Consider the following 20,446-nt stretch of genomic DNA (forward strand, 5'->3'; position numbering starts at 1 on the left):
AACGGCATTGTTGGTTAAGGGCTTGTAAGTAATTATTTCACTTTAAGGTCTACACCAGTTGTATTCGGTGCATGTGACAAATACAATTTGATTTGAACTGTCCGACAAAATTGCTAAACATGGCAAGCCATTCGCTGAGGGTGAATTCATTAAAGAATGTTTAATTGACTCTGCAGCAATACTTTGCCTCGAAAAGAAAGAGCTGTTTGAAAATGTTTCCCTGTCAAGACGAACAGTGACACAGTGTGTTGAGGACATCGCAGAGAATATGGAACAACATTTGAAAGACAAGGTAAAGGATTTCATCTATTTCTCATTGGCCCTGGATAAGAGCACTGATGCACGTGACACGGCGCAGTTGTTGATATTCTTACGAAGCATAACCCCAGACTTTGAAATTACAGAGGAGCTTGCTTCAGTGCAGTCAATTAAGAGCACAACAACAGGGAAAGATTTATTGGAGGAGGTTAATAAGTGTGTGAGTTTTAAAAAGTTAGTGTGACCACTGACGGTTGCCCAAACTTGACAGGAAAAAACATTGGCCTTTAGAAAAGGATACAAGATCAAGTAGCTGAGCTGAACCCAGATCAGAAACTTATTTTCCTGCATTGTATTATTCATCAGGTGCTCTGTAAATGTGTTCTGAAAATGAGCCATGTTTTAGATAGCCACGAAAGTGGTAGACTTCATAAGAGCAAAATCTTTAAACCACAGGCAGTTTGTCTCACTGTTGGAAGAGAGTTGGGTCATGCAGATCTCCCCTACCACAAACGTGAGATGGATGAGTTTGGGGATGGTGCTTAAAAGAGTGTGAGACCTGAAGTCGGAGCTGGCAAAATTTTTGCAAATGAAAGGAAAATGTGGATTTCCCTCAACTGCAAGATAAAGAATGGTTGGCTGATTTTGCCTTCACCGTGGACATCATGGCCCTCATGAATGAACTGAATTCCAAACTACAAGGGAAGAGCCTTTTTGCACATCAGATGTACAGCCTTGTCAAAGTCTTCAAGGGAAAATGACTCCTCCTGACCCGCCAAGTAGAAGCCAACAATCTCACCCACCTTCCAACACTACAAGTCTGTTCCCTATCAGATGACCAGCGGGAAAAGAATACATCGCTGCTGCGTGCTTTGAACGGTGAGTTTCATTGTTTTGAGGATTTCAAAGTGTTGGAAGATGACACGCTGTTGGTTTCCTCTCGTTTCACCTTCAAAGTGGATAACGCTCCCACTGACCTGCAACTTGAGCTTATCGATCTTCAGTCTGATGCAGTGATTGGAGAACTATTCAAAACAATGTCACTGACGAGGTTCTATGCATCTCTCGATGAACAAAACTTCCCAAAGATTAGGAGTCATGCTCAGAAGATGTTTGTACTGTTTGGGTCAACCTATGTATGCGAACAGACATTTTCAGTGAGGAAATATAAGATAGCTCATCTCTTACTGACTCCCACCTCTCAGAAATCCTGCGCATAGCAACGTCAGAAACTATCTGACTTCACTGCTCTAGTCAATGCCCATCAGACTTCACTCCTCACACTGATTGAGTAGTTTAAATGTAATGTTGAGCTCTCTCTTTTTCTTGTGTTTTGTGCATACCCGTTAACAAGAGTTCTGTCTGTGGTGCTGAATGCAGTGTACTTTCCCTCCGTGTAGTTCATTGCATGTTTAATAATGAAAATACCTACCAAAAGGAGAACATGGATGTGGTTTATTTCTGTGCATGTTAAAAAAAGATAAATAAGTAGCATATTTGATCGTGATTTACAGTAGATATATCTGTCAACACAGCCATACACATGATGTATAATCCTGTAATATGATTCTGGCCCGCGACGGCAAAAATATAGTCTAATGTGGCCCTCCATGGAAACAATTTCCAAGGCCTGCTCTAGGCATTCTCTCAACCAGCATCATAAGGTAGTCACCTGGAATGCATTTCATATAACATGTGTGCCTTGTTAAAAGTAKATTTGTGGAATTTCTTTCCTTCTTAATGCGTTTGAGACAATCGGTTGTGTTGTGACAAGATGGGGGTGGTATACAGAAGATAGCCCTATTTGGTAAAAGACCAAGTCCATATTATGGCAAGAACAGCTCAAATAAGCAAAGAGAAACGACAGTCCATCATAACTTTAAGACATGAAGGTTAGTCAATCTGTAAAATTTCAAGAACTTTGAATGTTTCTTCAAGTGCAGTCGCAAAAACCATCAAGCGCTATAATGAAACTGGCTCTCATGAGGACCGTCACAGGAAAGGAAGACCCAGAGTCACCCCTGCTGCAGAGGATAAGTTCATCTGAGTTACCAGCCTCAGAAATTGCAGCCCAAATAAATACTTCAGAATTCAAGTAAGTGATATCTCAACATCAACTGTTCAGAGGAGACAAAGTGAATCAGGTCTTCGTGGTCAAATTGCTGATAAGAAACCACCACTAAAGGACACCAATAATAAGAAGAGACTTGCTTGGGCCAAGAAACACGAGCAATGGACATTAGAATGGTGGAAATCTGTCCTTTGGTCTGATAAGTCCAAATTTGCGATTTTTTGGTATCAACCGCCGTGTCTGTGTGAGACGCAGAGTTGGTGAACAGATGATCTCTGCATGTGTGGTTCCCACCGTGAAGCATGGAGGTGGTGGTGTGATGGTGCTTTGCTGGTGACACTGTCTGTGATTTATTTAGAATTCAAGGCACACTTAACCAGCATGGCTACTACAGCATTCTGCAGTGATACYCCATCCCATCTGGTTTGCGCCTAGTGGGACTATAATTTGTTTTTCAACAGGACAATGATCCAACACACCTCCAGGCTTTGTAAGAGCTATTTGACCAAGAAGGAGAGTGATGGAGTGCTGCATCAGATGACCTGGCCTTTACAATCACCCGACCTCAATCCAATTGAGATGGTTTGGGATGAGTTGGACCGCAGATTGAAGGAAAAGCAGCCAACAAGTGCTCAGCATATGTGGGAATTTCTTCAAGACTGTTGGAAAAGCATTCCAGGTGAAGATGGTTGAGAGAATGCCAAGAGTGTGATATGCTGTGGTAGCGGAGGGAGTAGTAAAGTAGAGAATACTGCAAATAGGCAGACGCTTCGGTTGTTTAGCTACCGGAAAGAGGATTCCAGGGAATTTAGCAACACAGCCAATACATATAAAAAATGCAGGGAATTCTGGATAGGGTGAGGAAGTGTAATGGACACCTCAGCACTGTCACCTTTGCTCTGTGGGGGGTTTTGACTCCTGTCACGCAACACATTGATTTCGTAGACYGCGCCGTAAGGCTCAAAAAGCTCCCGCAGCTGTTCCTCTGCCCAGGACCGTGGGATCTGGCCAACAAACATCTTGATAGCATCGATGTCGGGCTGGTCCGGGTGGTCCAGGGTCCCATTCATCTTCTTTGCCCTGAGAGAGAAAGAGAACGGTTGTTATAATATGGCTACATGACGTGAACTAGGGCAACAGAAGCTACATTTAACAAATAGTCTTCCCCAGTGGTACCTTAAATATGTCCCTGCTGGAAATAACCAAATTGCATAATACACTAAGCTGGAAGCTTCACAAAATGGTGCCTTCTGAGCAAGGGCTGTTTTGCAGAAAGGTACAATCAAGTGTAGACTATTTCAGTAGCACTGCATAACTTGTAGTCAAGTAAAGTTGTTAAGTGTCAGTTGAAAGAGATGATGTGACTGAGGAAACATTCTAAAATGCATACAAAAACATACAGCACCAAATGCATACTGCCAGCAGAGAAATGACCTATGCAACTAAGACCAATAGCTCTAAAGAGAATGATGTTGAATGTGACATTTGTTTTGAGAGATCTGATCTTTCATAACCAAACAATGATTTATTTTATGTAATATTGAAGGCTGCACAGAACAAAAGAACATCAAGTCCATCCATAATGTGAATGAATTAATAGAAAAGCCATTTAAATATCATTTGAATTTGTGCAAGCACAAACCAACTAGGTTTTCAGTTGACAAACACCTACCTCCATATCATCAGAGAAATCCAATCAAGACTGTCTAACCTAACCTAAGTAGTCAAATTCTGACTAGGCTAATTCTATTTTTATGCATTCAGACACCATATTCAGTGTTTAAGCCAATATCACATTTCGAACACAAATGTAAGACAGATTTATTGAGATTGCACAAAAGATTTCAAATAGGACAGGAATATATCAAGGTACCAAAGTGGGGGGATAAGTGAGCACTAATGATTGATAATAGGATGATCCATTACTAAAAATAGGCCAGAAGGTAGGTTTAGAGGATATCCCTAAAACTAAAACAAGAAAGTGGCATAATCAAGGAAATTGAGGGAGAGGAGAATGATAGTGATATTCTTTTGAASTTCTTTTGAACTTCAAAAGTTGGTAGGAATGAAGTGCATTCGGAAAGTATTCAGACCTTGACTTTTAACCACATTTTGAAATGTTAAAGCCTTATTCTAAAATTGATTAAAWWYWWWYWTTTTTTTCATCAACCTACACATAATATTCCATACTGACAAAGCAAAAAACGTTTTTTTAGAAATATTTGCAATTGTATTAAAAAAAGAAAATCTCACATTTACGTAAGTATTCAGACCCTTTACTCAGTACTTTGTTGAAGCACCTTTGGCAGCAATTACAGCCTCGCGTCTTCTTGGGTATGACGCTACAAGCTTGGCACAACTGTATTTGGAGAGTATCTCCCATTCTTCTCTGCAGATCCTCTCAAGCTCTGTCAGGTTGGATGGGGAGTGTCGTTGCACAGCTATTTTCAGATCTCTCCAGAGATGTAGGATTGGGTTCAAGTCCAGGCTCGAGCTGGGCCACTCAAGGACATTCAGAGACATGTCCCGAAGCCACTCCTGCGTTCTAGGGAAGGGTACCAAAACATTTCTGCAGAATTTGAAGGTCCCCAAGAACACAGTGGCCTCCATCATTGTTAAACGGAAGTAGTTTGGAACCGCCTAGACTCCTAGAGCTGGCCGCCCAGCCAAAGGGAGCAATCAGGGGTGATGGGCCTTGGTTAGGGAGGTGACCAAGAACCCGATGGTCACTCTGACAGAGTTCCAACATCTCTGGAGAGATCTGAAAATAGCTGTGCAACGACGCTCCCCATCCAACCAGAGTGGCGCAGCGGTCTAATGCACTGCATCTCAGTGCTAGAGGCGTCACTACAGACCCTGGTTCGATCCCAGGCTGTATCACAACTGGCTGTGATCGGTAGTCGCATAGGGCGGCGCACAACTGGCCCAGCGTCGTCTGGGTCAGGCCGTCATTATAAAATAAGAACTTGTTCTTAACTGACTTGCCTAGTAAAAATACAAATCTGTGCCTCAACACAATCGTGTTTCGGAGCTCTACGGACAATTCCTTCGACCTCAAGGCTTGGTTTTTGCTCTGACAGGCACTGTCAACTGTGGGACCTTAAATAGACAGATGTGCACCTTTCCAAATCATGCCCAAACAATTTAAATTTACTACAGGGCAACTCCAATCAAGTTGTAGAAACAGCTCAGGGAGGATCAATGGATAGGGGATGAACCTGAGCTCAATTTAAGAGTCTCATAGCAAACGGTCTGAATACTAAGATATCTGTTTTACTTTTTTTTTTTTGTCTAAAAACCTGTTTTTGCTTTGTCATTATGGGGTATTGTGTGTAGAGTGATGAGGAACATTTATTTAATCCATTATAGAATAATGCTGTAACGTAACAACATTTTCAAAAAGTGAAGGGGTCTGAACACTTTCCGAATGCACTGTACATTGAGAAAGACCGAGAGAGTACGGAGAGAGAGTGGATACCATTTTTATGTCTCTGCATCCAGTATAAAGGAAGTTAAGAGGTAGTTTCCATAGACTTTCCAAACAATGCTAGTTAGCAACTTCCTTCAAACTGCACACAGACGTAAGAATTATATCCACGAGTTCATCGGACTCGAATTGCCAAAATCCTTTAGTATCACTTTAAGGATACCAGGAAATATGATCTCAACGGACACAAAACTGCCTATTGAAATGTCATGACAAGAGTTCACTTTTTAGTCATTGAAGGACATTCTGGTCCAAGGTAAAACTGTGCCCTCCAATTAAGCATGGTTTGTGCTTAATTGTTTGTGCTCAAAATATTTTTGTAATCAATGTTTAATTTTTTTTTAAATGCAGTCAACGTGTGCACTAGGTTAATAGATAAAACAGATTGCGTTCTCCTGATTATTTTTCATTATGAAGTTTACCAAACAGCTGATTGAGCCGGTCAGGTGTTTGTTTACAAAGAAGTACAATGAGCAAATGGGAGCTGTGTGAGGAGAGTCACTCCTGTGCAGTGCAACTTAAGTGAGGTGATGAAGTTACACTTAGTTCTATGACATTCACAACTGTTGGCCAGCTATATGTTATAGCTATTTAGTTAACTTTCTAAAAATGTGCCAAATTAATTCTCTCCAGCTGTTTATTTGGTTTGCTAACTTGCTAGCCAAGTGGCTATTGCAAGATCAAGCATCTGAATCTTGGTAACAGCAGAGACAATCCCCTGATTGATTAAGATATATAGTTGAAGTTTACATACACCTTAGCCAAATACATTTAAACTCAGTTTTTCACAACTCTTGACATTTAATCCAGGTAAAAAGTCCCTGTTTTAGGTCAGTTAGGATCACCACTTTATTTTAAGAATGTGAAATGTCAGAATAATAGGAGAGAGAATGATTTATTTCAGCTTTTATTTCTTTCATCACATTCCCAGTGGGTCAGAAGTTTACATACACTCAATTAGTATTTGGTAGCATTGCCTTTAAATTGTTTAACCTGGGTCAAACGTTTTGGGTAGCCTTCCACAATAAGTTGGGTGAATTTTGGCCCATTCCTCCTGACAGAGCTGGTGTAACTGAGTCAGGTTGGTAGGTATCCTTGCTCGCACACACTTTTTCAATTCGGCCCACACATTTTCTATGGGATTGATGTCAGGGCTTTGTGATGGCCACTCCAATACCTTGACTTTGTTGTCCTTTAGCCATTTTGCCACAACTTTGGAATTTCGCTTGGGGGTCATTGTCCATTTGGAAGACCCATTTGTGACCAAGCTTTAACTTCCTGACTGATGTCTTGAGATGTTGCTTCAATATATCCACAATTTTCCATCCTCATGATGCCATGTATTTTGTGAAGTGCACCAGTCCCTCCTGCAGCAAAGCAACCCCACAACATGATGCTGCCACACCCGTGCTTCACGGTTGGGATGGTGTTCTTCACTTGCAAGCCACCCCCTTTTTACTCCAAACATAACGATGGTCATTATGGCCAAACAGTTCTATTTTTGTTTCATCAGACCAGAGGACATTTCTCCAAAAAGTATGATCTTTGTCTCCATGTGCAGTTGCAAACCGTAGTCTGGCTTTTTTACAGCGGTTTTGGAGCAGTGGCTTCTTCCTTGCTGAGTGGCCTTTCAGGTTATGTTGATACAGGACTGGTTTTACTGTGGATATAGATACTTTTGTACCCATTTCCTCCAGCATCTTCACAAGGTCCTTTGCTATTGTTCTGGGATTGATTTGCACTTTTCGCACCAAAGTCTGTTCATCTCTAGGAGAAAGAACGCGTCTCCTTCCTGAGCGGTATCACGGCTGCGAGGTCCTATGGTGTTAATACTACAGTACTATTGTTTGTACAGATGAACATGGTACCTTCAGGCGTTTGGAAATTGCTCCCAAGGATGAACCAGACTTGTGGAGGTCTACAATTTTTTTCTGAGGTCTTGGCTGATTTCTTTAGATTTTTCCATGATGTCAAGCAAATAGGCACTGAGTTTGAAGGTAGGCCTTGAAATACATCCACAGGTACACCTCCAATTGACCCCAATGATGTAAATTAGCCTATCAGAAGCTTCTAAAGCCATGACATCATTTTCTGGAATTGTCCAAGCTATTTAAAAAGGCACAGCCAAAYTCTGACTCACTGGAATTGTGATACAGTGAATTATAAGTTAAATAATCTGTCTGTAAACAATTGTTGGAAAAATTACTCATGCACAAAGTAGATGTCCTAACCGACTTGCCAAAACTATAGTTTTTAACAAGACATTTGTGGAGTGGTAAGACCACGAAATATGTAGTCTACGGTATGCATAAACTTCAAAAACTTCAAAACATACTTGTTTTAAAGCCTCTGACATGTACAATAACTACTGATTGTAAGTCGATCTAGATAAAAGCAGCAGCTAAATTAATAAAATCCAACTACACTGCAAAAGAAATACAGACTCTGAACCATTATGGGGGACACTTGGGGAGTATGCACCTGTTGAAAACTCGCTCTTCTACCGTTTTCCCATTCGACATCTACATATCAAATTTAAAGTACCAAGTTTTGGAATGGAACATTATGGCAAGCACAAAAAATGTCAAGTCACAAGCTGGTACCAAACTACAGATCAAGAAATTGAGTATCAATATAGACTGATGCTGAAAACACATGACTGAATACGAGGTGGATCCAATATATCAAACAGGTAACATTATAGCCTACTCCCCCCACCAACATGACACCAAAACTAATGTAAAAAACTAAACCTCAAATTAATTTCTGAAAAGCACTTTAGCAATAGGCTATTAACCCTTTGCTAGAAAGAAGAAAAACTACTTACACAGGACTAGAATTCAAAGAGCAATGGTCCACCATCATCTCTGGCAAAAAATCCAGTTTAAAAGAGGCCATGTTTTTGTGTTTCTCCCCTTTTCCAAAGTAAAAAAAAAAAAAGATAGCTCACTTTTTCACACCAGAAAATAAGTCAAGATACACAGCAAATTACTAGAGCCTGCTCAGAAACTTTTCTTCAAGAGTGTGAACTTGTGGAAAGAAGCATAGGAGAGGCTGTTGTGGAAAAACTATGGCGAAACTACATGGAGGCTGATGCAAAACTACGAGAAGTAACAAAAAATGGTAAAGAACCGACAAATTCAATTAATTGGACAACGGTGAAACTTTGAACCAGAGTAGAACACACAACAAATCCTCACTGTCCAACAAACTGGGTCTAGATTAACAGAAGAGTAGGCAGGCCACTGAAAGCTGTGGCCCTGGGTCCCACAAAAAAAAGTGCTGATGGGCTGGGGCTTTTTGTGAGCATTTCTCTTAGCCAAGCAGAACTGGGTGCAGCGTCAGATAAATAGAGTGTCAGATTGATGCTGATAAGGACGAGTGACTGTCCGGAATGAATGGGGAACGGGAGCGAGCTGGTAATCCCTGCACTAATATGAAGCTGGGAGACAATCAGGTTCCGGCACTGGGACTCGGTCACCCTGTTGTTCTGTGGCAGTGGGTGGGTGGGGGCTGGGTCATATGACATTGGTCGCATTAACTCCCCACCCTAACCCCCTGACCTTAGGAAACCCACAGGCATGGCAGAGAACACATAAACAAGGAGGGAAACCGGMGTTAACAACCTTTGCAGTGGATGGCTCTATAACCTTTCCCTTTCTTTTGTTTGCGCCATCACAACAACCAGAGGGGTTTCAAAACCACTATTACGATTTAATACACCCCACTTAAATTATAGAAAACACTGCTTTCAAGCTTTCTTGACCATTTCTATACAATGTTTCCCTTGGTCCAACTGAGATATACCGTGTGACTAACATATTTCAGATAATTACTATAGCTCCCGCCTTGGGCCAATCAGTGTCATTTTGTAAATGCCAGATCTCTATGGCAAGACGCATCATTCACCCACATTTCGTCAAAATCGGCCCAGTGTGGTCTGAGATATAGCATGTGGGAATGTTCCTGGGTTGGTGGGAAGCATGCACGCACACAAGCGTTTGATGAAAGCAACGTCTATGTGGGAACATTATGAAATACATCTAAACTGAACAATAATATAAAACGCAAAATGCAACAATTTCAAAGATTTTACTGAGGTACAGTTCATATAAGGAAATCACTCAATTGAAATAAATTCAATAGGCCCTAATACATGGATTTCACGACTGGTAATACAGATTTGCATCTGTTGGTCACYGATACTTTTTTTAAGGTAAGGGCGTAGATCAGAAAATCAGTCAGTATCTGGTGTGACCACCATTTTCCTCATGCAGCGCGAGAGATCTCCTTCGCATATAGTTAGTTGATCAGGCTGTTGATTGTGGCCTGTGTAATATTGTCCCACTCCTCTTCAATGGCTGTGCGAAGTTGCTGGATATTGGCGGGAACTGGAACACGCTGTCATACARGTAGATCCAGAGCGTCCCAAACATGCTCAATGGGTGACATGTCTGGTGAGTTTATAAGCCATTGAAGAACTGGGATATTTTCAGCTTCCAGGAATTGTGTACAGATCCTTGCGATATGGGGCCGTGCATTATCATGCTGAAACATGAGGTGATGGCGGCGGACAAATGCCACAACAATGGACCTCAGGGTCTCGTCACAGTATCTCTGCTGCATTCAAATTGCCATCAATAAAATGCAATGGTGTTAGTTTTCTGTAGCTTATGCCTGCCCATATCATAACCCTACCACCACCATGGGACACTCTGTTTATAACGTTGACATCAGCAAACCGCTCGCCCACACGACGTCTGCTCGGTACAGTTGCAAGTAGGATTCATCCGTGAAGAGCACGCTTCTCCTGCGTGCCAGTGGCCATCGAAGGTGAGCATTTGCCCACTGAAGTCAGTTATGATGCCAAAATGCAGTCAGGTCAAGAGCCTGGTGAGGACAACAAGTTGCAGAAATTCTTCGGTTGTGCAAATCAAGTTTCATCAGCTGTTTGGGTGGCTGGTCTCAGACGATCCCGCAGGTGAAGAAGCCGCATGTGGAGGTCCCCGGGCTGCCGTGGTTACCTGTGGTCTGCGGTTGTGAGGTCGGTTGGATGTACTGCCAAATTCTCAAAAACGACATTATAGGCAGCTTATGGTAGAGAAATTAACATTAAATTCTCCTGCAACAGCTCCGGCGGACATTCCTGCAGTCAGCATGCCAATTGCCCGCTCCCTCTAAACTTGAGACATCTGCGGCATTGTGTTGTGACAAAACTGCACATTTTAGAGCGGCGTTTAAAGCGGAGAAGTAACAGTTTGGACGCTACAGACAGAAGTTGGGGGGGGGGGGTTGTAGAGCAAAACGGAGAACACCATAACGAGTGAGTCTATTTAAAACATAATAGTTTGTAGTCCAAACTGTTSGGATGCTTCCGATGATTTTGTGAGAAGATGGATTTTCGGTATGTCTCATGGTCTGACAAATACCGCTCCATCTATCACCTTTCACCGCAGATGCGGAAGTGCGACATCGGCGGATTGAGACAGATGCAATGCAACAACAAAAAAATCCCTAGTTTAAAACAGACCGATTTTTATGGGGATTTTTTTAGATGCTAATTAGATTCACTGTGGCGCGGACATCGACTCTAGTGGGTTAAAATCGGCCCAGTGCTGTCAGAGATATCACGTACGAACAAACTAATGTACGAAAGCACTAACAGACGGAGACAGATCCACAGTTCCCTTCCCGATTTCATCATGGTGGACAACAAGTAGACTACACAGACAGACATGATATGGGGAATAGGAGACATTGGCCTAACTTATGAATGCATACTGATTAATGGCATATAGTGGTGTAGAACTAAGCTATTGTCACCATGTGTCTAAGTGTTGTCACGATACCAAAATTMACTTCGAAACCAAGTTTAGTATCACGACAGTGTTTCCGCAGCAGTCATTTTACTGTGGCGCTGTGCCACACCAAAATCATTGCCGCCAGACCAAAATAATAACTCTGCCGAGGCACACTTTGAAGATGCTAGATCTATCCACATTTACTTTTCCTCTGCAAACAAAACAAGTAATGAATAGGAAAATCAGATGGGCCCCATATGATATTTTATCCATTTACTTAGTTGGCTTGTTGTGTGTTCTATGCGAGAGAAATATTCCTCGAGGCGCATTCAAGTTGCGAGTGCCATAGGGAGGGACAAGCAGTCAACGCACAACAATACTTGCAATTGCGAAAATTGCCGTTTTAAATGGCCTTTGTTGAAAAGGGGGGGATCCCAGCTTTGCATTCCAACTTTATTTCTCAACTCCTAAATATACCGAACTGCACAATTTTCAACTGAGTTTTTAGCAGCAGTGCAATTCTCTCCAAATGCATAGGGGAGAGTGGGGCTAAATGTAACGGGTCAATTGTAGGGTAAAACGCCACCATCGCTCCTGGAGGACATGAGCCCTAGGATCATGCCTCAGGACTCCCTGGCAGTCCCCAGCCAACCTGGTCATGCTGCTGCTCCAGTTTCAACTGTTCTGCCTGCGGATATGGAACCCTGACCTGTTCACCGGACGTGCTACCTTGTCCCGGCCCTGCTGTTTTTGACTTTCTCTCTCTACTGCACCTGCTGTCTCGACCTCTGAATGCTGAACTGACATTTACTCCTGAGGTACTGACCTGTTGCACTCTCTGATTATTATTTGACCATGCTGGTCATCTATGAACGTTTGAACAAATCGGTCCTTAAAATGGCCATGTACTGTTATAATCTCCACCCGGCACAGCCAAAAGAGGACTGGCCAACCCTCAGAGCCTTGTTCCTCTAGGTTTCTTCCTAGGTTCCTGCCTTTCTAATGAGTTTTTCCTAGCCACCGTGCTTCTACATCTGCATTGCTTGCTGTTTGAGATTTTTAGGCTGGGTTTCTGTATAGCACTTTGTGACATCTGCTGATGTAAAAAGGGCTTTTTAAATAAATGTGATTGAGCCATTGACAAAATGTAGACAGATTACTTTTTTGTTGTTGTGCAAAAGTTGTGGCAACCAGGGAAAGTGTTGGGAGGGAAGAAAATTGTGACATTAAGTGGTTTCTGTAATAAGTACAGGCAGGGGGCGTATTACCCCGGTTGTCCGTTACCCCAATTTAACCAAGTTGGCCTACAATACAGTATATTCACTGTGTTTATGAAAAACATTTTTAGACATAAAATTCATCAATAGGATGCTAACTAGTTAAATATCACATTTGGGACTAGGCTAATGATTAGCCCAAAAGGTTGAACGCAGGGTTTGAGCCCTGAACGCTGATTGGCTGACAGCCGTGGTATATTAGACCGTATATTTTTACTGCTATAATTACATTGGTAGCTAGTTTATAATAGAAATAAGGCACCTCAGGGGTTTGCGGTATAGGGCCAATATACCACGGCTAAGGGCTGTGTCCAGGCACTCCGCTTGTGCCTAAGAACAGCCCTTAGCCGTGGAATATTGGTCATATACCACACCCACTATGCCTTATTGCTTAAATACGCAACCCCATSCTTCAGCCTATTTATTTATAGTTTATTTATGCTTCATCAGTTGGCCTACTGGTTATAATGCTTATTGCTAATGGCATACCTCTTAATATGGACCAAGCATAGGCTATATGCATGGTCCAATATGTACAAATAAATTTGAACAAATAATTTCACCAATATGTTATTGGGCTCAGTTCCGTAAGTGGAAAATATATTTTAGATGGTGTCAGCATAATTTAATTGTAATTTATTTTGGAGTAAAATATCCTTTTAAAAAAATCACCTGAGCTTCTCAAGTCCTTCTACATAAAAATATCTGAGGGGTACACCGGACCCCCCAAAACAAGAGGGGGAGGAACCCGCACTTCAACAGTTTATGGTGGAAATCAGCTTTGAAATCAGCATGTTGTGTGTTATTTATATTATCAATTGATGTTGTCTTGCTAGCTTACAGCTGAAGCTAAGTTAGCTTACAAAGCTGAAAGCTACTGGTATCTTCTCGCATTGTAAAGTGTTCTAGCCTTTATGGACATTGTTTGGCAAAAACTATTAACAGTTTKAACATTTCTACATGCAGTGTCGCATTATTCAAGTGTGTCAATTTCTGTGCGTCATGAGTTGGGAGCAAACATGATGTAGCCCAGACTCCTAGTGCAGGCTAGCAACGAGTAAGTGGAGCAGGCACAGTGCGTGCGCCTCGCACTATACGGGGGACATTGGCTGTGCAGAGAGAGTTGATCCGAGACACACATTTGACACAAGTACCGAAATAAAAATTCCTGTACCTTTTCAATACTAGAACATGAAAAACAGTTTGGTACTGAAGTTTCAGTATACAGCGCAACACTAGTGTCTACATTATAGAATAGCAGATGCGGGAGTCATTTTCTAAAATGTCTGCTCGAAACATCCTGAGGCCTTTCAACTTTAGAATCTTGATACACTACCATGCTTCACATGCAATTCTTAACCACTACTTGTAGGCCCAACTAGTATCTACTACTATAGTGTCCTTGTGAATGAGCCCTTGCGTGGCATGTCAAACCAAAGCATACCAGTGTAGGCAGAGGGTCCATTGAAGGGGAAAAAGCAAGGGAGAGAAAGAGTTCTTACCCTCCCATGGTGGGTACCTCCAGGGCAGTGTGGGGAAGCTCACATTGTGGCTGCCCATGCTGCTCCGTGGACAGGTACAAGACTTCAGCGTCGATGCTATCCATCCAGTGCCTTTCACAATCACTACAGAAATACACCAAACAGCACAGGACAAACATGATACTCATGAGTCACAAGAAAAACAAACAGTGGATGGAAAGGACTTACAGTGACTGAGACAAAGACAGTTTGACAGAGGAAAAAGTGTAACATGCATGTGGAAGATATGAAAGAAATCGAAATGTACATGACAAAATTGGAGACGTAAGAATGATTTTAAAACAAATGAATTACAGGCACTGCATGTCGGCTAGACTGTGCATAGACATTCTTTCTGGATGCAAACAAGGGCAGGCAACCTAGAGAACGTTACATAGAATGCACAGCTACTAGAGTAGAGTGATTTGACTTATTGCGTTAAAAGACGATATGAAATGAGTGAACCTAAAAATACTGCCATCTCCTTGGCCTACATTTAAAAAAGGAATTGCTAGTCTGAGTTACTTTGTGCTTCTCTGAATAATTTGCACAACAAAGTCAAGGGATGAGAGAAGCTAGGTCAATGTGTTATCAATCTATGAACAAGGCATTTGTTTAGATTACAACTACCCTGGGGTGTAAAGGTGAAAWACTGCTTTCTGACACGAAGTACACCGACATATACAATTCGCTAGCTGTGTTGTTGAAAGGCTCCAAGATTCAGGACTGTTTACAAGGCAGATGTCCATAGCTACGCCATCATGCCAAAAAGTGTTTAAAGTAGGGATGCACTACATAAATTGGTAAGCATATCGGAATCGGCCGATATTAGCTAAAAATCTCAACTTCAGCCCGATGTCCAGTTTAACGCCGATGTGCAAAACCGATGTCAAACAAACACAGTGACAGTGCGCACCAAGGAAGAGAGGCCACAGACAGAGCTGAAACTTCACTGCTTGACATGTATGATGAAATAACTTTTTGATCAGTGTGTGTGTACAGTACCTTGCAAAAGTATTGGCATTTTTCCTATTTTGTTGCATTACAACCTGTCATTGAAATGGATTTTTATTTGGATTTCATGTAATGGACATCCACAAAATAGTCCAAATAGGTGAAGTGAAAAAAATAATAAATGAAAAGTGGTCCGTGCATATGTATTCACCCCCTTCGCTATGAAGCCCCGAAATAAGATCTGGTGCAACCAATTCCCGTCAGACATCACATAATTAGTTAAATAAAGTCCACCTGTGTGCAATCTAAGTGTCACATGATCTCAGTATATATACACACAACCCCTGTTCTGAAAGACCCCAGAGTCTGCAACACCACTAAGCAAGCGGCACCATGAAGACCAAGGAGCTCTCCAAACAGGTCAGGGACAAAGTTGTGGAGAAGTACAGATCAGGGTTGGGTTATAAAAAATATCAGAAACTTTGAACATCCCACAGAACACCATTAAATCCATTATTATAAAAATTGAAAGAATACGGCACCACAACAAACATGCCAAGAGAGGGCTGCCCACCAAAACTCACAGAGCAGGTAAGGAGGGCATTAATCAGAGGCAACAAAGAGACCAAAGATAACCCTGAAGGAGCTGCAAAGCTCCACAGCGGAGATTGGAGTATCTGTTCATAGACCACTTGAAGCCGTACATTCCACAAATCTAGGCTTTGCAGAAGAGTGGCCAGAAAATAGCTATTGCTTAAAGAAAAAAATAAGAAAACACATTTGGTCTTCGCCAAAAGGCATGTAGAAGACTCCAAACATATGGAAGAAGGTATTCTAGTTAGATGAGACTAAAATTGAGATTTTTGGCCATCAAGGAAAACGCTATGTCTGGCACAAACAACAACTCCCATCACCCCGAGAACATCATCCTCACAGTGAAACATGGTGGTGTCAGCATCATGCTGTGGGGATGTTTTTCCATCGGCAGGGACTGGGAAACTGGTCAGAATTGACGGAATGATGGATGGCGCTAAATACAGGGAAATACTTGAGGAAAACTGGTTTCGGTCTTCCAGAGATGAGACTGGGACTGAGGTTCACCTTCCAGCAGGACAATGACCCTAAGCATACTGCTAAAGCAACACTTGAGTAGTTTAAGGGGAAACATTTAAAAGTCTTGGAATGGCCTAGTCAAAGCCCAGAKCTCAATTCAATTGAGAATCTGTGGTATGACAAAGATTGCTGTACACCAGCAGAACCCATCGAACTTGAAGGAGCTAGAGCAGTTTTGCCTTGAAAAATGGGCAAAAATCCCAGTGGCTAGATGTTCCAAGCTTATAGAGACGTACCCCAAGAAACTTGCAGCTGTAAATGCTGCAAAAGGTGGCTCTACAAAGTATTGACTTTAGGGGGGTGAATAGTTATGCACACTCAAGGTATTTTTTTCTGTCTTATTTCTTGTTTGTTTCACAATAAWAAAATATTTTACATCTTCAAAGTGGTAGGCATGTTGTGTAAATCAAATGATATGACCCCCCAAAAAATCTATTTTAATTCCAGGGTGTAAGGCAACAAAATAGGAAAAATGCCAATGGGGTGAATACTTTCGCAAGCCACTGTATGTGTTTCAACTATTTAACTGTACTAGAATGCTTAAAAGGCAGCAAAACTTTTAAATATCAGTTCTCTGTATCGTTTTCGTATCATTTGATTTACACAACATGCCTACCACTTTGAAGATGCAAAATATTTTTTGTGAAACAAACAAGACATGCTCCGGTACTTTGGCGACTAGTATATATTTTTTAAACCTCCCACTTTGGGCTGGATGTGTCAATATGTTCATACATGTATAAACTACGAGCAGAATTACTGTTATACCTCAATTAGCCACGAAATCCCTAGGTCGAAAGCAACTGTTTTCTGGAAGCCGTGCAGTGCCATTTTCTCTACATTTCCTCCCACGTGGGCCTGCCCCCTAGCAATTAGAGATATGGCCAATGACCTTCAGCCCCTTGCCATTTGAGTGACAGCTAGCAAGATGCACACACAGTAGAGAGAGAGCAATGACGTGGTGCACATAGTCGGGGACTATTTTTGGGAAGTGTTTTTTTGCTTGTGGGCGCTACTTTCAGAACTACTGACTAAAAAGTATACAAAAGTACTAGAGATCGCCTCCCGAATGGCGCAGTGGTCTAAGGCAGTTCATCGCAGTGCTTGAGGCGTCGCTATAGACCCGGGTTCGATCCCAGGCTGTATCACAGCCGGCCGTGACCGGGAGACACATGAGGCTGGGCACAATTGGCCCAGCGTCGTCCGGGTTAGGGGAGGGTTTGGCCAGCCAGGATTTCCTTGTCCCATCGCACTCTAGCGACTCCTTGTGGGCCGGGCTTCTGCAAGCTGACTTTGGTTGCCAGCTGGACGGTGTTTCCTACTACACATCGTTTACTTAATAAACACCAATAAGAAAGAGTGTCCTTGATACTACTCAACTATAAATTGTGCAGGTTGTCCATGACTCAAGTGAAAACGACATTAGATAAGAGAAAATCATAGGCCTCTAATCTCAGACAAGCATGTGTTCACTTTGTTGTTGTCAAAACTGTTGCATCCCAGCAACACACATAATTGTTGAGAATGCCTTATCTTTTCACATGTCCAATTCATTTTCTGAACCAAGCAATGCACCAATCCTGGGTTATGAATTATTGATCCGTCCTCAGTAAAGTCATGCAATGAGTCCTATCTAACTGTAATATCTCTGCTGTCTGGCTTGATTGTTGTTAATGTACAAAGCACAGGGCCCAGAGGGTTTAAAGCAGGGGTCATCAACTAGATTCAGCAGCGGGCTGCTTCTTCTTGAGCGGATGGTCGGGGGGCCGGAACATAATTATAAATCATTTGTACTCTGCAAATTGACGCAAGAAGCACAAACAGATATTCTATTTGACAAGAACAATCATTTCAAACCTTGATTACATTGGTACACAATCACGTCTCTATTTATGAGCGGAAATACTTGGGAAAAGATTTCCTAAATTAAAATCATTTTGGAGGTGAATTCCTAGTGACTTTACAGTCTTTAATTTCCAAAAACGATAAAAAATGTAAAATGTGGCCCGCCAGTTCACGACCCCTGGTTTACAGGTACACGTTAGCAAGCCTGGTATTTGTCCAATAGTACTGAGCGATAACTGCTTTTTGAAAACAGTTCAGTTTCGGTTTGATTKTTWTTTTTRTTTTTTTTWATATCAAGGTTTTTAATTTCAGTGTCGCTGATTTTTGAGGAACATTAAATGCACCAAAACATTTAATAAAAGTCCCATGATGGTAGTGACTGACTGCCCATTACGGCTTATCACTTAAACATAATTTATTCACGTTACTTTAATATTTCAGTTGTGTATATACTATAGTGAACAAAAATAAACGCAACATGCAAGAATTTCTAGGATTTTACTGAGGTACAGTTCACATAAGGAAATCAGTCAATTGAAATAAATGCATTAGGCCCTAATCTATGGATTTCACATGACTGGGCAGGGGTGCAGCAATGAGTGGGCCAGGGAGGGCATAGGCCCACCAACTTGGGAGACTTCCTCAAAACTTGAGACATCCGTGGCATTGTGTTGTGACAAAACTGCACATTTTAGTGTGGCCTTTTACTGTCCCCAGCACAAGGTGCACCTGTGTAATAATCAGGCTGTTTAGTCAGCTTCTTGATATGCCACACCTGTCAGGTGGATGGATTATCTTGGCAAAGGAGAAATGCTCGCTAACAAGGAAGTAAACAAATTTGTGCACAAATTGAGAGAATTAATATTTTTATGCGTATGGATAATTTATGGGATCTTTTATTTCAGCTCATGAAACATGGGTCCAACACTTTACATGTTGGGTTTATATTTTTGTTCAGCATAAATGTGTTCTATTTGAGGTCTTTATTATTTCATTCCAAGTCATAATCTTATCTCTATAGAGCTAAGGATTATACTGTCTGACAAAACACCGATTTTAGTAGCTATAAAACGTAAATAAGGCATTTTTTAAAACCTTTATTTAACTAGGCAAGTCAAATTCTTATTTACAATGACGGTCTAGGAACAGTCGGTTAACTGTCTTGTTCAGGGGCAGAACAACAGATTTTTACCTTGTCAGCTCGGGGATTTGATCTTGCAAACTTCCGGTTACTGGCCCAACGCTCTAACCACTAGCCTACCTGCCGTCCCGGCATACTTATATGACTGCTGAATACCAACTCTCAATCAGGTAGATCGGTACTGGTACCCCCTGTATATAGCCTCGTTATTGTTATTTTATCGTTTGTCTTTTTTTTTTTTTTTACTTTACTAAGTAAATATTTTCTTAACTCTTATTTTTCTTAAAAATGCATTGTTGGTTAAGGTACCTGTTGTATTCGGCACATGTGACAAATAACATTTTATTTGGTTTTTGCATTTTCAGGTAGACATACCTCGCGAAGCAACTGCCCTCTATCCCTCTTGATTGTGCATTCTTCTGTCTCCATGCCCACACAGGCTGGATATTATATGTGGAATGGATTATGATCAATGTAGTTAATTACCACGTTTTCTGCGCTAAACTATGTAGAATATTTGCCTGTTGGAAAGTACAAACCCCTACTGCATTGCACAGTTTGGGCTTGATCTGATTGATCTCTAGAGAAACTGCGCATTGAGCTCAGAAAAAAATTAAACTAAATGGAATTCAAAGAACTGAACCAACCTCGGTCAATTAGTTGGTTTAAAAATGGAAAAATAAACATGTCGGTAATTTTRTCCCCCTCACTATTGTCCAGATAAAATAGTTAAGAATCAGGATAGATATTTTCATGGGGTGAATTGGTTTTGATCTGTAAACAAGATTGATGTTGTGTTGTTGGTTTTACACTGGTGATCAACTTTTTGGATCACTAGTGTAAAACCATACCCACCAAGACACTAAAATGGTTAAGGCCGGTGGCTAGAGGCAGTTCAGAGAGAAATGCATTTAGTTCTAATTTGTCTAGTAGCTCGCCACCTGCTAAATACTTACATTGAAAGAAGACACAAAAAAGG

The 20,446-nt window shown here is 41.5% G+C and overlaps 1 protein-coding gene across 42 annotated transcripts in view; it reads right to left on the reverse strand.

Moving 5' to 3' along the window:
* The window catches only part of LOC111974091 (CUGBP Elav-like family member 1), a 56,299-nt gene that overhangs the window by 18,723 nt on the left and 17,130 nt on the right, over positions 1-20,446 (reverse strand). For 29 of the 42 annotated variants that reach the window (XM_070447189.1, XM_070447187.1, XM_070447199.1 and 26 more), the window contains exons 3-4: positions 14,397-14,519; positions 3,222-3,409 (exon numbers count right to left, since the gene is read on the reverse strand). The exons of 3 other annotated variants lie outside the window; for them this stretch is intronic. In XM_070447189.1, the coding sequence (XP_070303290.1) occupies positions 3,222-3,409; positions 14,397-14,500 (292 nt within the window). In that variant the 5' untranslated portion in view covers positions 14,501-14,519. Of the gene's footprint in view, positions 1-3,221; positions 3,410-8,643; positions 9,199-14,396; positions 14,520-20,446 lie in introns of those variants that run through there. 10 more of the 42 variants (XM_070447217.1, XM_070447215.1, XM_070447212.1 and 7 more) reach the window with 3 other exon arrangements.

This window comes from Salvelinus sp. IW2-2015, linkage group LG15, assembly GCF_002910315.2.
Source record: "Salvelinus sp. IW2-2015 linkage group LG15, ASM291031v2, whole genome shotgun sequence".
Classification (NCBI taxonomy): Eukaryota; Metazoa; Chordata; class Actinopteri; order Salmoniformes; family Salmonidae; genus Salvelinus; species Salvelinus sp. IW2-2015.